The sequence below is a fragment of the Gymnoscopelus microlampas genome (genome assembly GCF_963454915.1).
Source record: "Gymnoscopelus microlampas genome assembly, chromosome: 7".
Taxonomy (NCBI): domain Eukaryota; kingdom Metazoa; phylum Chordata; class Actinopteri; order Myctophiformes; family Myctophidae; genus Gymnoscopelus; species Gymnoscopelus microlampas.
Genome location: NC_139944.1, coordinates 54,337,072 through 54,355,697, shown reverse-complemented (window position 1 = coordinate 54,355,697; position 18,626 = coordinate 54,337,072). Strand labels below are relative to the sequence as shown.

The 18,626-nt window shown below is 41.2% G+C and overlaps 1 protein-coding gene across 4 annotated transcripts in view; it reads right to left on the bottom strand.

The window, feature by feature from the left end:
* Positions 1-13,307: 13,307 nt before the first annotated feature.
* LOC311049072 (retinoic acid receptor gamma-like) overlaps positions 13,308-18,626 on the bottom strand; it is an 87,837-nt gene continuing 82,518 nt past the window's right edge. For all 4 annotated transcript variants that reach the window (XM_084062514.1, XM_084062515.1, XM_084062516.1 and 1 more), the window contains 3 exons: positions 18,340-18,544; positions 17,569-17,727; positions 13,308-15,994 (listed from right to left, as the gene is read on the bottom strand). In XM_084062514.1, the coding sequence (XP_083918640.1) occupies positions 15,618-15,994; positions 17,569-17,727; positions 18,340-18,544 (741 nt within the window). In that variant the 3' untranslated portion in view covers positions 13,308-15,617. The remainder of the gene's footprint in view (positions 15,995-17,568; positions 17,728-18,339; positions 18,545-18,626) is intronic.

The window sequence follows — 18,626 nt, the reverse complement described above, 5'->3', positions numbered from 1 at the left end:
ATTTGTTAGAATTGATTATTTCATGTGTGAGTTTGTTATTAAATTCAGGGATGGCCAATATTGTGTTATAGAAATTGGGTACTACCGGTTCACGAGCCACAACATAAATGGAAAGCAATTATCTTAGAAATATGACAATTATTCACAAAGAACATTCCTGAAAAGTAGAAAAAGGTTAAAGGCAAAAAAAAATGTCAGTGCTGGACGGCTTCTGAAAAACAGGGAAACAAGTGTTAGTGTTCTTTTCAAACAAATGCTTCACAATCAATAGTTATGAAAAAAGACAAAACAATGCTACAATATGAATAAGACAAAACAATGCTATAATATGAATAAGGCAAAAACAATGCTACAATATGAATAATACTGTGATTTATGCCTTGATTTCATGGATTTATTTTTGTTTTTGTGGCATTCCTAAGACAATAATTTGATGACCGTGTGTATTTCCGGTAGGAGACACAAATAATCTACTTTGTGTCTCCTACCGGATACATTAGCTGGTAGGACCCAAAGACACGTAGGCACACAGAAGTGAGCATGTTTGTATGCCAGGTACTTATTAAAGCATACTTTCAAATGGAAACGAATATACTAAATAATACATTGCATCCACGACGTGACAACACAGCAACTATACCAGTTAACTACACCACTGTACCAGTATGCAAACACAGTCTTACTTAAGTAGGGGTGCGACTGCTATTATACTGCTTCTGGGTGAATACAGTAACTGCCTTTAAAACTAAATTGTGATTTTGAGAGACCAATTTCATCCAATCAGGAGAGAGAACTCATACAGGACACATCCTATACAATCAAGTTGTTGATTATGGTTGGATGAAATTGCCAACACACCCTTAATTTTCTGTTTAAAAAGGACCTGCAGAGACAGGCTGTTCCCTGTTACTAAACAAACACCAAGCAATGATGGCTATCAGCATATAGCTTTCTATAAACTGGACAATAGCAAAGAAACTGCCAAGATCCATCTTGAAAACTGTCATATTGTGCTGAAATATTGGCCATATATGGATAACCACACCTCTAATCACCCCCCTATTATCACCTTTCAGTCAGCTGACTCGTCCACGCCTTTATCTCCTCCAGGCTGGATTACTGCAATGCACTACTCATCGGGATCCCTAACAAGAGCCTCCAAAGGCTCCAATACATCCAAAACAGCGCTGCTAGGGTCCTGATGAGAGTGCGAAAATATGACCATATCACACCCACCCTCCGCTCACTTCACTGGCTCCCCATCTCCTTCAGGACCCAATACAAGATTTCCCCTCTCACCCATCAGTGCATTTACGGCAACGCCCCGCCCCCCCCCACCTCAAAGAACTCCTCATCCCAAAACCTGCCACCCGAAGCCTCCGCTCCAACAACACCAACCTTCTTGTTGTCCCTGACACCAACCTCCGCACCATGGGCGACCGGGCCTTCTGCCACACAGCCCCATGTCTGTGGAATGCCCTCCCAGACCACCTGAGAGCGCCACAGTCCACTGATGCTTTTAAAAAAACCTACCTTTTAAAAAAAGCATTTTCTAATTTTTCATGGACTTTGTTTGTTTTTCGTATTGAGTTTTAATTTAAAGAAATTGGCCCTTTAGTTTAGCCTGGTTGGGTCTATTGTAATTGTTTTGTTGCCTATGCTGTTTTTATGCTCTGCTTTTAATCTGTAGCACTCTGACATCCGTGAGAATGTAAAGTGCGTAAAATGTATCATTATTATTATTATTAGCTGACAACTATAGAAAATGTAAGCAACATATACTTGTCACCTGAATACCAGTGGTTCTCAAACTATTGTAATGTCAAAGAGCTTCCATTTTTTAGCCTATGCATTAAACCACAGACCCCCACAACCTAGTATTTGACCCCAAGACAATGTCAATAAGCCAACATTAGATAGTTACACACCTTGCAGTAGGTCTGGGATGGTGTGTCTGTCACCTGTGTCCGCAGCAGGAGCTGTAAAAAAAAGAAATACAATATTTTAGACACAAAGCTATGAAAGTACATGCATATCAATAGACAATAGCAGATCTACAAGCTCACAAGTGTCCAACAAGCTGACAAGTGAGCTTGTAAGCCTACAAGCTCACAACATGTTGCATTGTGAGCTTGTAGATCTGCCATTTTCAAATAGCCAAAGTTTAAATAGGGCTGAAGTGGTTAATGTACCCTATGTTTTTTTAAACAATAACCAAAATCTACAAAGTAACTAAAGTTTTCTAACAATTGTAGTGGATTAAAAGTACAATATTGCCTCTGAGCTGTAGTGGATAGAAGTACAAGTACAGTATTTTTCTATGCAAACTGATACAGTAAAAATCACTGTTTTTGCTGGCAGCAGTGGCACACTATTACGGTACACTGTTCATATGGCAGTCAAAGAGTTAAGCTACAGAGTATATATATTGGCAATGCCTCCTTAAAAACAGACAATGGACTGACCACAAGAAAATGTCCATATGCTAACATTAGATAGTTAGATCTAAAAGGTTTTGATTTGCACATGTGTCATGTTATGTTAAACAAACCTTGCAGTAGTGCAGTCTGGGACGGTCCCCTCAGTCCACAGCTGTGTTGGCCAAGATATCAGATCCAGTGTACAGCCACGCCACAGCTGAAAATTTCAAGCAGATAGGGTTGAAGGCTCTCTGTGATGCTGTCCAGATGCCCCTGGACACTGGTCCCAGTCTGTGAAAAGAGAACTTTATTAGTCTTGCTATTAAAATTAGTCACTGTTTGCAAACAGTTTAGAGCCGGATCGCAATGGGATGTTTTGGTCACGATTAGGTAGCCTCCAGAATCACTTTTATTGCCACAATATGCAAGATGAACCATAAGGACATTTTCTGCTGTATAATTTATATTCTGCAAAATGTAAAGGACCCCCCAAAATGATATGAATTTGGCCGCGGACCCCCGTCTCAAAATATTTTGTTCCATGGACCCCCAGAAGCAAAGATTTGAGTTATTGTTCGCTTTAAAAGAATATATATTTTCAAAAAATAGCAGATCTACAAGCTCATAGCGCGGCACTCGGTGCCGCGCTATGAGCTTGTATATCTGCTATTTTTGAATAGTCAAAGTGTAAAATAATGCTTTTTAGCTCAAATGAAAAAGTGACACAGACGCTTCCTCAGGTCTTAGTGGGTTAATGCAAGGCAGTTGAAGAGCCACATACATACATACATACATACAGCCATATACAATGGCCTCACGACACTGGGTTTCTGTGGTTAGCTGGTTTTCCTCACAGACGGGAGCTCTGTCGCCAGCATTTGGACCACCTGTAACAGTGTAGAAACCACATATACTGCTGTAGCGGCTACCGCGGCCACCGCCTGCTTCTGTTGCTGCTGCTGTTGCTGCTGGTAATATGTGGAGGCAGCAGAGTACACGGCAGCCTCGTAGCCCGAGTAAGACGTACCTATGGAGCAGGAATAGGGGCAGTGATGAAGAAATATATTTTTTAAAGATACCAATAGGCTCTATTCACAGCAGCCATATCATGAAGACATTCACAGGTGTTACCAATGATACTAATGAAAGCTCTGTTCCATTCTGGTCAAACAGAGTCAGGGTGCTGATATTGTGCATGTTGGCTCACTGGAAACACTCTGTTACACCAGTGGGTCTACAGTTGGGGTCCAGGGACCCTCATGGGCTTCCAAATGGCCCCTTGCAGGTGTGTAACTCTGAGAGTGTACAAATGTATGTAAATTTGTACACTCTCAGAGTTATGGGGGTCGTGGGAAACCACTGTGCTACACTAAATGGAACAGAGCCTTCATTAGTATCATTGGTAACACCTATGAAAGAAGTGATAATATGGCTGCTGTGCATAGAGCCTATTCTAAGTCTACAAGCCACAGCATCTCAGAAAGAAATCAAATGCGTCAGTGTTTAACACTGGGAACTTTTGGCTTCCTCCTCCATTCTAAAATGTGCAGTCTAGCTAAACTGTGTTTTGAGTGACAAGATTCTGCATCTACGCCCGATGCGACACAACTCGCGTACGTTGAATAATTATGTTCGACTGAAGTGAATTTTGCGCAAGCGAATACGAGCGACAGCCTATGTATGGGGAACGTTGCAAAGTAATAAACACGTTGCATCCATTCAAAATTATTCAAAAATAGCAGATGTACAAGCTCGCAGCGCGGCACGAAGTGATGACTGTGAGATTGTACATCTGCTATTTTTGAACATTTATTGAGAGATCTTTTAAGTGTTCTTAAAACGTGTTTTGCTATACAGCTAAAATCTAAAATGACAGATGCTTTCCCGGTTTTATGGGTTATTATTATAACGATGACACCCAGATCAATTAAATGTGTTTCTGCAGCTCACATTCTACTATATTGCTCGACTACGTTTGGCGTTAGCGTGTGGGTAACTTGTATGTGTGGGTGACGGCCGGGCATTTCCTTACCAGAATATGTGACAGCGTTGGTGCTGTAGGTCGGGCTCTGGAGTACGACGGCACTACGGACGCTCCAGCAGAGGGTACGGGCTGCACGGTGGACGACACCGGGTAGATGGAGAAGGTGGAGGTGGCCTGGCTGGGCGTGGCCGGTTTGATGGCAGTCACCTGGCGCGTCTGCTGGGTCTGGGTGTACGGCGTCATACATTGCGTGTACGCTGGTTTGGGGGCTAAGTGGGGAAATAGAGAATAGTACAAAACGATGACTTTTTTTTTTTAAGGTTGCACAAAACACAAAACATATCCATTATCCAAAAACCATGTGGGATATAAACAACACATGTTTTTGTTGTTCTCTTGTCCTTAATAAACTGGTTTGGCATCAGCAGCCATGAGTGTGCCGTGACTCTTTGATGTTTTAAGAAATAAATGTTTGTTGTGGTCGGGTCATTGTGAAACATTTTCAAAAGTAGCCGAGTATACAAGCGTTGTGAGAACCACACTTATAGATTGACCTTTTTTGTACAAATGGAAGCAAATGGACCCTAATACAGTGGTGGGGGTCCAGGGATCCTCAGGGTTCCTTGAGGTGGTTCCAAATGGACACGTAGTAGTAAACGTTTTTTATTTGAGAATAAAAGGAGATGTACAAGTAGCAATCATAGATAAAATCATAGATTGGATCAAAGATTGAATTGTGGGTACATCGTTACAAATAAAAGCATAAAAGGGCAAACAAACAACAAACATACAGTCAGGTTAATTATTTAAAAGTCTGATCATGTAGGGGATGGCACTTTTTTTGTACCGCTCTGTTGTGCAGAAGGCCAGGTCTAGGTCATTTAAGGAGCGGGTTTGGCGTTGGCTTATTTCGCCTCGCTCAGGTGGAAGCCAGCTCCTAAAGTGGTCAGACTGTCTGAGGGAGGTCGCAAACGCCCTGGTCAGGTCCTCGCGCCGCAAGCTGAGGGAGGGGAGTCCTAGGCGGCTACAGGCATTCCTGTAAGATGTAAAATCCCTGCCCAAGATAATCCGCACCGCCCTGCGTTGGACCCTCTCGATGGCCTCGATGGCACGTACAGGTCTGGAACTTTTGAGAGTGTACAAATGGAACCAAATGGACCCGTACGGGTCCATTTGGTTCCATTTGTACACTCAGAGTTATGAGGGGTCATTGAAATTAAAAAGTTTGAGCACCACTGGCCTAATGCACACCAAACTGGAGGTCATCAAAGTTTTTAAAAAGCTTTGAGAATGACAGCTCTAGGAGGACTTTTCTTCACCATGACGAGTGCAGTCAGTGGCGAGTTGAACGTACCTGTCTGATAGTAGGACTCTGCCACTGTGGGCTGGGGCTGTGCTGCGGCCACAGCTGATGTAGCGATGGGCTGCTGGTAGTATTGCTTGGGGTCATAAGCGACAGCCGAGGCTGTAGACCGCACATACGAATATGTGTCCTGCAGAAGGCAAACACCACAAGCAATGTTTATAGTATAGGCCATTTGAAAACCATACCTGCGCTGCTAGATTCCATAGCACAGTCAAACAATCAATGTATTATTATTTTCAGAACAAACAATATTGGACACAAAATCAATAGCTGAATGGCAGCTTTTCCCTTGCTGTTGATTTTATTGTTATCTTGTTCCAAGCAGCGATCCGCCTCATGACAAAAGAGAGACGGCCGTTACCATACCACTTGAGAAAGAGGTATATAACCCACCGTTTCCCAAACAGTGTGTCGGGACCCATATGTGGGTCGTGTTGTATGGGTCACGCGAGTAAATATGTTTATTTTGTGTTTCCTAACTTCCTAAAATGTTTTATTATTTCAAAAGATTATCAAAACATTCCCAACAAAAAACTTTTTTTCGAAAGCATACAAATACATTTAAAAATCCATTAATTAGAGGGGGAAAAGTACTTTTAAGAATTTGTGAAAATAGCAGATCTACAAGCTCGCAACATGTCGCATCTTGTGAGCTTGTAGATCGGCTATTTTCACTAGTTTGGGTCACGGCGAGACATAAGATTTATTTTGGGTCTCGAGCTAAAAGGTTTGGGAACCACTGCTCTAACGGACATGATTTCATAGTCTGTGTGATACACGGTCACCGCTGATGAACATGGGGAATTATGCTGCTGTCCAAACAAGCAAACTATCCTCCTCCCCCTTACAGGTGTCCAACAGACTATGGCAGCCAAAGTGCCGGTCATGTTGTGTAAACACTTAGTGTTTAAGATCGCCCTAAGGAAAGAATATTTCCATCTTCCCTTCAATCTGCGACATAATATTAAATGAATAACTGTAATAAGCCTGATGCAGGGAAAAACAAATCAGGGTAGGCTATAATAGTAATAGACGAAAATAGAAATAGCAGTATTCATTTGACCAAGAAATAAATAATCGGTAATTGGATATCGGCCAAAATCGTGCATCCTTAAAATCCTTGCTAAATGAAAAAGCAAAGAATAAAGAAGAGGGGATTTATTTACGGCATTCAGCTGCTTTGTGATAACTGAAGCATCTGGACACCAGAAGGCAATTTTGACGATATAAAAAGCACAGTGTGTACTGAATCAGACTGCTTCTTTCAATCTGTCTTCTGACTGGAAAAGCACTACTTCTTAAATCAAGTCTAACACTGGCATGAAGCAACCAATAGATTACATCGTGATTCCTGCCCACTTTCCAGAATTCTGTCCTTCTAAGTTGGAGCAGGAAGGGACAAATATTTAGACTAAAATAAAGTCTTGATGTGGGCATAGATTTGCAAGTAAGTCAGGTCAGTGTTCTAGTTAACCAAAGTTATTCATGAATATAAATGTGAATATTAATTCCTATTCATGAACATTTTATAAAACCTATTTGCCTACAATTTTGAGGTATTTCTACTTTACTTGAGTATTTCCAATTTCCAATACTTTTACTTCTACTCCACTACATCTCAGAGGCAAATATTGTACTTTTACTCCACTACAATTATTTTAAAACTTTAGTTACTAGTTACTTTTAAGATATAAATGATTACATTATAAAACATACCTTAACCACTTTAGCCTTATTTTATACATAGTCTATTTGAAAATAGCCGATCTACAAGCTCACAATGATCTGCTATTTTCGACATGTGCGACAGTGAAACGTGTCTGGGCGGAAACAATTGCTTGACAGTTTGGTTCCGCATCGACAGTTTCTCCACAATTTAGAGGCAAATGTGGGCACATAATCATAAATATGATGATCCTAATATACAATTGAGAGTGGCGCGCATGCGCGACCGACACGGTACGACCGACCGTGTACCGTCTACTCTCATTACGGTCCTTTTCAACCCCAAAACAAGCCCCAAAAGAAGCGCGACCATCCGCTTACAATAAGCGGACATGGCAGTTGCCAGGTTCAGCGAGAGAAACAACAACAAACAACAAAGCCACGGCGTCCTCTAACATTAGTCAACCCAGTACAATGCTCGGTGCAGATAAACACTTGTTGAACCAAACAGTGCGTCAAATGAATGTCTATTTACTGCTAGTAAAACAGTCAAATTACAACAGCATCTCCTTCTAGCGTTAAACTCGTGTTACTCTATACCAGTGGTTCTCAAACTTTTTCATGTCAAGGACCCCCAAATAGACGCTTATTACCCCACGGACCCCCATTTGAAAAGATAAGCCAGGGACCCCAATAAGAGAAGGGTTTTACGGCTCTCTAGCAGTGATTCTCAACCATTTTAACTTCAAAGGACCCCCACTTTGACATCCATTAGGCTATTGACCCCCATTTAATGGCATTTATATCTCTGGGACCCCAATTTATATTGTAAAATCAATGTTAATTTAACTCTGAGAGTGTCCATTTGGTTCCATTTGGACACTCTCAGAGTTACAGACCCATAAGGGTCTATTTGGTTCCTATCCATCATTTAGCTGGGGACCCCCTGGAACCCCCTCAAGTACCCCTGGGGGTCCCCGGACCCCACTTTGAGAACCAATGAGTTATATCACCACTTTTAACAGCCTGCTCAGGGACGCGTTACAGATGAAAGCTAGCTTCTGGCTAACTCTGGTTCATTACACGGATGTGAAAACCAACATGTTGATTAATGTGCACTGTGTCCCTGGTAAATACATAAACATGATAGCAATACTGTTGATAACGTAATCATTTACGTCACTGCCATGCGGAAGTTGTAGGCATACGTTTATAGCCGTTAGCACTGGTTAGCCTAGGTTGTTTTTAACCCAGTTTCAGAGGCTGCTTAAAGTTAGTTTTAGCAGATCTACAAGCTCAATTTTAACAGACAAGATATAACAAATGCCTTGTTGATTAAAAGCTTCATTCTGCGTTGTATAATGAATTGTTATGGACAGGTCGATCGTGACATGAGTTTATGAAAACAAACCAACAGAGTCCTGGGCCTGAAACAAACGTAATCTGGCGTTTGCACTTAATTCATTTAAGGCCCGTACATGTACATAAACGTTCAAATTTCAAATATAAAGTTCTCACCTCACGGCCACGGATGTGACAATTCTGTTCGAGCCCTCAAAAGTAACCGTATCTTCAGTATTGTTCAATAAAAAGCATTTTAATCCGATTGATGGCCATTTTCTCAGCATGTCCGCCATAGGCTTTCAACTGCATTACCCGTCGGTTGGTAGGTGTACTGCACTCTGATAGACTGTGCCAGCTATGAGCAAATGGCCACCGATCGGATTAAGATGCGTTTTTATTGAACAATACGGAAGCTACGGCTATTTCTGAGGGCCCGTACATAATTATAACATCCGTGGCCATGGGGTAAAAACTGTGTATGAAATCTGAACGTTCATGTAGTCCAAAAAAGGAGGGGGAAAATAAAAATAAAGCAATAAAGGCGGGAAAAAAAGTATATATCAAGTAATATTACTCACCTCAGACAAAACACGACGAAATGAAAGTAGATCAGTGATATATGAACCGAAATCAAGTAGAACAGTTTCCAATAGTAATCTATCATCGACCGGAGAGACCTAGTATCGAGCGACCTAGCATCCGCTGTAAACCTTGAGAAATGAGCCGAGCTCTGCTGGAACGGTAGATTTAAGGGCGGGACAACACAACAAGGGTTGTGATTGGTCTGACAAGCAGACATGCGTACATGCGAGAGGGCATCCCCAGGAATGCCCTCTCGCGTGTACGCAAGCACAGCCTCCCCCCCCCCCCCCCCCCCCCCCCCCGCCCACACACACACGCTGTTACACGCACGCACATGCGCACGCACCCAAACAACTCTATGACGTGCACACACAAACACGACACGAACACGACACAAGTCCCACCCCCCTTCCCCCCCCCTCCCACACACACACACACACACACACACACACACACACACACACACACACACACACACACACACACACACACACACACACACACACACACACACACACACACACACACACACACACACACACACACACTATTACAAGTACGCACATGCGCACGAACCAAAAATAGATACATTTGTTTTCAATGCAAACGTCATTTCACTAATTTAAAAGTTAACGAGAAGAAGTTAGCGAAATATATAACAGCAATAATAATAATAATAATAATAATAATAATAATAATAATAATAATAATAATAATAATAATAATAATAATAATAATAGACATACATTGTAATATTTATTTAACAATGAATATCAATGAATCAATTATATCAATACTGCAATTGTAGAAACACTCTGTTACAAGTACAAGTCTGGTAATGAAAATGTACTTGAGTAAAAGTACAAAAGTATCGGCATCAAAATATACTTAAAGTGTGGTAGATTGTTGATAGTATTACATTCTTCTCAGTTAGTAAAGTATGTTTACTAATGGCAGTGGATATGAATGAATATATTAATCTATTATTTGAATAGCTTGAATGCACAACATGGTACGTATGTCTACACATATCAAGCACAATGTTATACATTATACCAGGGATCTTCAACAGGGGGTCCGGGACCCCTAGGGGTCCTCAGAGTTACTACAGGGGTCCGCCAAATCTTTGTGTGATATGATTTTTCTTTTTTTATATTAACCACTTGAACCCTAGCATCCCTTTTCTGAGGAGAACTTTAGCCAAAAATAGCAGATCTACAATCTCACAGCGTCACTTCGTGTCGCACTGTGAGCTTGTAGATCTGCTATTTTTGAAATGTTTGGAAAAATCTCGAAAATGTTTGGAAAAGTTTGAATAATGTTGAATTTCTTAACATAAATCTTCTCTTCTGGGGGTCCCTGGCACAACATATTTTCAGATGGGGGTCCGTGGCCAAATGCATACATTAATGTGGGGGTCCTGGACATGAAAAGGTTTGAGAACAACTGATTTATAGATCCATAATAATCTCCAGACACATGTAGTGTCTGATGATGGACACTAGATGGCGTCCAAACAAAAGCTTTCCAGTCTGTCCATGACAAGTCAGTTGTTCTAGTTTTTAAGTCTATTAATGTGTTTTATAACTCTATTAGTGTGTTTTAATAACTCTATTAATATGTTTTAAAACTATTCATGTGTTTGTATAACTCTATTCATATGTTTTAAAACTATTCATGTGTTTTATAACACATAATTATATGGAGACACAGTTGAACAGACTTGACTTAAATAAAGTACATCAATCAATCAATCAATCAATCAATCAAACTTGTCTCTCGGACGTAGCAATCACAACGTCACAAAAAAACAAAGACAGTGTGTGAGCGCCATCTACTGGACCGGCAGCGTTCCAATGTTTAACAGAGTGTTGCAATATTCAACAAGGTGTCTCCTAATGCTTTTGAGTTGATATTTAGTATTTTAGCCTTGAAAATTCCAAAGTATTCCAACATTGAACTATAGGAGGATAAGGATTTGAACATGGAACCTCTGTGATGAAAGTCAGTACATCAGACCAATACACTATCACCCTGCATGGCACTCACAGCTCTTGTCTCTTAGGACTATTGAAGCATCCTTTCATATCTCTTGTCTCTTAGGACTATTGAAGCATTCTTTCATATCTCTTGTCTCTTAGGACTATTGAAGCATCCTTTCATATCTCTTGTCTCTTAGGACTATTGAAGCATCCTTTCATATCTCTTGTCTCTTAGGACTATTGAAGCATTCTTTCATATCTCTTGTCTCTTAGGACTATTGAAGCATCCTTTCATATCTCTTGTCTCTTAGGACTATTGAAGCATCCTTTCATATCTCTTGTCTCTTAGGACTATTGAAGCATTCTTTCATATCTCTTGTCTCTCAGGACTATTGAAGCATTCTTTCATATCTCGTCTCTTAGGACTATTGAAGCATTCTTTCATATCTCGTCTCTTAGGACTATTGAAGCATTCTTTCATATCTCTTGTCTCTTAGGACTTTTGAAGCATTCTTTTGTATTTTAGCCATGAAAATTCCAACATTGAACTATAGGAGGGCAGGAATTTGAACATGGAATCTCTGTGCTAAGAGTCTGATCATTACACCACAACACTACCACTGAGTCTCTCACAGCTTGTGTCTCTTAGTACTCTTGAGGCGTTCTTTTGTATGTTAGCCAGCAGTTAGCAAAGTTAAACTCTAATATTCCAGCATAGATCTACTGTACAGGAGGACTGGGATTTGAACATAGAATCTCTTTGCTGAGAGAATCTCTTTGCTGAGAGTCTGATAATTAGACCACGGCACGTCACCTCACCACCACTCAGCAAATGTGTTTTAATACTGTTGAAGCATTCTTTTGTATATATAAGCCTTCAGTTGGTAAAGTTACATTGAAATGCTGATTTGAACATGGAATCTCTGTTGAAATACTTCAGCATTTAAAGCTGCATTATGCTCCATACTCTACTATTTAAAACTTAACTATATAACGTTCCTGTTCGACCCCAGATTTGTCTTTTAGTGCTTACTGATCAGTCATATTGTCATATAAATCCTTTCATGTTAAAGGATTTATGAAAGTCGCTTCTGGATTTTAATCCGGTCGCGACCCTCCATTCCAGAGCTATGGCCGTTTGAATGTGGCTCGTTTTTGGAAAAACGAGCAGAAAAACAAACAGAAAGCCAAGAAGAATTGACTTTCATAAATCCTTTAACATGAAAGGTGCCTAAGCTTTTTTTCTATTGTAATCACGTGATTTCTGGGTGTACTCTTCTTCGGTGGTGCTTGGATCATTCACAGACAGCTGTGGTAAAGTGATGATAATATAAGGACACATTCAAGTATCTGACCATGTATAAAGTCACCATACCAACTGTGATGAGGCAGTGTTGTGTTGTAAGAAACATGTTTTTATGTTTTGTGTGAGGACTGCGGATGAAAATTAGCATCTTTGCTAAATCCGGTGTATTTACGTTCATGTGACGTTCATTAATATGCTCTGACCTGTCTAAATAAACAAGTAAAGAAAAGTATGTTTTTTTTTTCTTTTTCATTTCCTGAAAAGTTCATATGTTGGACATGGATGGTCTCTGCCCGACAGCAGAGATATAAATCAAGTTATCAGTATGACTTACCTGTTTACCAACCAGCTGTACTTTATCCTGACCAGCAGGTCTAGTATTTTCAGTTTAAAAAGAAACAAGTCAATAACAAGCAATAATACCAGCTTCTGTAGTGATTTAACACAAATCATCTCTGGTTAAAGCTTTATTTATATGAAGAGAACAGCAGAGAGATGAAGGAACTTCCATACCATATAAAATACTGCAAATTTGTATAAAATGTTATCCCTGGTATACACAGTCACCCTGAGTCAGTGCAATGGCATTTAAATCTATCCTGCAGATTTGTAGATCTTGTGTTTTGAGACTTCAACATTATTTCAGATTATCTTGTACATGTGTGTGTGTGTGTGTGTGTGTGTGTGTGTGTGTGTGTGTGTGTGTGTGTGTGTGTGTGTGTGTGTGTGTGTGTGTGTGTGTGTGTGGTTTGCCGGATAAAGCGTTGGTCGTATGGTTGTCTAAGCTCCATCGGGATATACAGTAAAGCCTGACTTGATACATCGTCGTATGACGGTGTTGTTATCGTGTGCCGAAAACCAGCCGATCTACAAGCTCATAACACGTCATGATCCGGTGGTGTAAAGTAACTAAGTACATTTACTCAAGTACTGTGGTCAAGTAACATTTTTTGGTATTTTTTTTACTTCACTGGAGTATTACAAATTTTCAGTACTTTTTCAAAGGCAAATGTTGTACTTTTACTCCACTACAATTATTTGAAAACTTCATAAGTAGATTTTGATTACAAGATCATTACAAAACATGCATTAACCACTTCAGCCCTATATACATTTTTGGCCATTTGAAAATAGCCGATCTACAAGCTCACAATGCGTCGCGATGCGACGCATTGTGAGCTTGCAGTTCTGCTATTTTCAAAAGATGTTCATACATTTGAAAACTTTACTTTGCTTTACTTTGGTACTTTAAGTACATTTTGATACCAAAGCTTTTGTAGTTGCTGTAATACATTTTTAATTCTGGACTTTTTACTTGTAACAGAGTATTTCTACGTTGCAGTATTGATACTTTTACTTAAGTAAAAAATGTGAGTACTTTTTCCACCACTGAGATAAGACGGCGTAGTGAGCTTTACATCGGCTGTTTTCCTCATTCTATATACAGTGATCTTGTCATGTTGGTTTGAGGCCGGCTCATGAACAATGTAACATATTTCCCTACTCTCTCTCTCTCTCTCGTTCTTTCTTTCTTTCTCTTTTTCTCTCTCTCTCTCTCTCTCTCCCCTCTCTCTGGTTGCGTATTATCCCGTAAAGCAGTATAATGCATAGTAACAATGATATTCTTAAAGAAAAAAAAAAGATTTCCCATCAAAAGATGAGACGAGGAGTGAATAATAACAATGATACAAAAAGAGAGATAGAACACAATGCAATGAGTCCCACAATATGGACATAATGTGTAAATAGAAATGTTTACATGCGTAGGAAAAAAAAAATACAATAGAAAAATAAGTAGTAGATTTTTCCAAAGAAAAAAAGAGAAAAACAAACTGAATTGTAAAAGGCAATGTGTCGGCTGGTTTAGACGCCACATTAAGAGTTTGGTTGTAGCAAAAATGTAACGTCAACATCAATATTTTTTATACAAAGCATTGAAGCCCTTAAAGAGAGTGGAGGAGTGCATTGGTTTCAGTCCACTAGCTTCTAGCTGCTGCCTCTCTTAAGGCTAATAATAATAACAATTCATACGCACGCCGTCTCGCACGATACGACCGCTAACGACAAAGTGTCGCCCGATAGTACAATGTTTTCAACCGGAAAAAAAAGTTGTGGCGCCGAAAATGCAGAATCATCTCTTTTGTTTCTTTTTGGTGGAGAAGCTTTGTGTAAAAAAGCGTAGCGACACCTTTTGGTTGTTTGAATGTCATCGTCATCGTCCTCTCTCTCTGTGTGTGTGTGTGTGTGTGTGTGTGTGGGACACGAGGTCCTGAAGTCTCCTTTTGTTTGGTTTGCACAGTGTTTCTTCATCATGGCCCCCTCTCTTCAACCCAGAAACATCTAGTGCTTTTTAAATTCCTCCTATGATGCTTGTTCCTCTATTGCTCCAGTTTTAGTTTAGTTTTTTTTTTGTTTTTACATAATATATTTGTATGGTGTGTGTGTGTGTGTGTGTGTGTGTGTGTGTGTGTGTGTTTGTTATTTGTTATTAACCACTTAAGCCCTATTTGTGTTTTATAGCAAAAAATAACCGATCTACGAGCTCCCCAAGTGTCACAATGCAATGTGTTTTGCGAGCTTGTAGATCAGATATTTTCAATTTGTTTCTAAAAAACGTTCAAAATCTTTCAAGATTTATTTTCAAAATGTTTCTAAATTCTCTCCCAAAGTGGTTAAAGTGTATGAAACGTGTGTGAGTTTTGCAGTAGGTGTGTAAACCTTCAGAGATCAGCCTACTGAATGTATAGGATGGGGGGGGGGGGTTAATGTTCTGTGGCCCCCGGTGAGGCCCCCCGGTGAAGCCCCCCCTGTGTCTCTCTCAAGGCAGATTTATACTTCGTCGCACGGCGGTGTCACGCAGCGAAAATAGCCGGGAATAGTCGCCGAACGCGACGCGTGTTGAGCTTGTGGGATCGGCTAATTTCCAGCTAGCGACACACCGTTATGCGCCGTAGCTTTAAATCTGGCTTCACTGCGCTCTCCCCGTCACGCCTTTCCTCGGCGCCGCCGGCACCTCCCCCCAGAGTTCTCCGTCACTGTCCACCGCCCCGCCCCCCCTCTCCTCCTCGCCGTAGTCGTCATCGTCGTCATCGTCTTCCTCGTCGACGACGCCGCCGGCGGCGGCGGCAGAGGCGCCGGCGGCCGTCGGCTCGTGCGGCGCCTTCTCCTCCTTCTGCTCCTTTTTGATTGGCTGAGTGGCGGGCGGGGCAGGAGGAGGGGGAGGGGCGGAGCTGGAGGAGTCGCTGCTGCTGTCCTCGAAGGCCTCGGGGTTCTCTAACATCTCCCTGATCAGAGGAGGCATGGGGCCCGGGATCTCCATCTTCAGAGTGATGGCTCTCTCCGCTCCTACAGTAACACACAATATGTTTTATTATTGTGTGTTTATTGCATTGGTTCTCAAAGTGGGGTCCGGGGACCCCCAGGGGTACTTGAGGGGGTTCCAGGGGGTCCCCAGCTAAATGATGGATAGGAACCAAATGGACCCTTATGGGTATGTAACTCTGAAAGCGTACAAATGGAACCAAATGGAACCATTTGGTTCCAATTGTACACTCTCAGAGTTAAATTAACATTGATTTTTCAATATGAATTGGGGTCCCAGCGATATAAATGCCATTAAATGGGGGTCCGTAGCCAAATGCATGTCAAACTGGGGGTTCTTCAAATTAAAATGGCTGAAAATCACTGCTAGAGACATAAAGATCTTCTCTTATGGGGGTCCTGGGCATATCTTTTCAAATGGGGGTCCGCGGGCTAATAAGTGTCAATTTGGGGGTCCTTGACATGAAAAAGTTTGAGAACCACTGGTTTATTGTATAACAGTTATGAATTGCAATGAAATGAAAATGAGTCTGACCATGACACTGACACCACTGTTAATGTTGACAGCTAATTCTGGTTTAGTCTTTTGAATAACACACCATTTAGTTTAAGGCTTCGTCCACACGTACACGGGTATTTTCATAAACGCAGATATTTCGTTTTCGTTTTTGAAAACCTCCGCGTCTACACGGCCCTGTTTAAAAAAATCTCTCTGTCCACACGACAACGGCTAAACGTTAAACGACCCATGCAAAAACTCCGTTTACCGTGTCCACACGGGAACACATAGCCGGAGTTTTTAAAAATCTACACTGTGGCAGGAGTTTTCCAAAAGATGCGTTTACATGGAGCAAAAACGCGTTTGCGTGTGGACGAACCCCCCAAAACGCATATAAAAAGCTACGTTTATGAAAATACCCGTGTACGTGTGGACGAAGCCTTAGTCCTGTTTTAGTCTTCTGAAATTGTTTAGTCTTAGTCTATTCTTAGTGGACAAAATATCCAAATCCCCAAAGGGGGACAGACTTTTATAAGCCGGTCTTCACATGACGTGTCAGCCTGTGTATGCCCATATATGGACGAAAGGGGGACAGACTTTTATGGCTGGGGCCTAAGGACAAAGGGGGCATGCCCATGTATGGAGAAAACAGGTACAAAACATGCCCATGTATGGACGAAAGGGGGACAGACTTTTATGGCTGGGGCCTAAGGACAAAGTGCATGATACTGACCATGTTTCTGACATCATCAGTATCATGACATCATCAGTATCATGACACCATCGGTATCATGACATCATCAGTATCATGACATCATCAGTATCATGTCAGTTAATGAAAAGAATGTAGGATGAAATGAAGAAAATGTGCACTTGAATATATCAAACACCTCAGTGCCCCCTTTTTTAAAATATTGCTTCCAGCACCCCCCAAACTTCTCTGTACGCCCCCTTAGGGGGATATATATATTTGAGAAACACTAGTCTATATATACTGTGTTGTGGCATAGAGCAGTTATGGTCTATAGACCAGAGTTGTGTCAACTTGTGTGTTGTGTGTAAATAGCAGAGTTGTGTCTAAGAGTTGTGTCTAACTAACCCTTGGTGCTGATCCCTCGCAGGTCGGTGACCTTCATCAGCATGCGTGGGAACATGTGGGGCTTGTTGGGTCGGCGGCGGCGAGCGTAGATCTTCAGAGCCTCCAACAGAGGCTCCTGTAACTTGTCTACTTTCTGTGGTTCCTCCAGGTCCATGCGGTCTGGGGACAGGAGACAGGACAGGGACATTTTAGAATGACTTAGAATGACTAAGAATAATCTGTGAGAAAATAATCAATAGTTGTAGCTCACCAATATGCACAGGATTTAATTTGGAAACCGGTTAAGTTAAGTCACATCCTAACATACGAATGTCCAGGTTCAAGCACCAAAAGAAAATAAATCGCAGAGGACACTGTTTCCCAAACAGTGCAATTTTAGGGGTCTCGAGTAAATATCCCCTTTTTTCCTACTTTAAAAAAAAACATATTTATTAGTTCAAAAGACTTTTTTAAAAGTTTAAACAAAAAAACCCATAGCATTTCATCACTTAAAAACGATGCCAACTATTTTCAAAAGTATTTCATAAATAAAATAAAAGAAACATCAAATACAATTTCCATAAATAAATAAATCATGTAAATGAAAATAGCAGATCTACAAGCTGTGAGCTTGTAGATCTGCTATTTTCACTAGTTTGGGTCCCCGGGCAAATGTAAAACATTTCTTTTGGGTCTTGAACTAAAAAGTTTGAGAACCTTTTTTGAACCACAGTCTGGCCTATAGCTAATCGGCCGGGCAGTCCTGACTAAAAGGTGGAAGCACTGCAGTACCTCCACAAATGAGGCAGATGGCGCTAAGGAGGCCGGTCTCCGTGTCGTCCATCTCCAGCGGGAGGAGCTGTCCTGCGAAGGCGAACACCAGCTCGGTGAGCGGGCCGAAGCCGGCGTTGTGCATCTGGGTCCGGTTCAGGGTCAGACCGTCTGAGAAGGTCATGGTGTCCTGCTCTGGAGTGTAGCGAGTGCAGATCCTCAACATCTATCAGCCAATGAGAGAGAGGCAGGCGATGAGAAAGTGACACGGTGACACACAATTTAATACCAAACGTTCTAATGCCTGC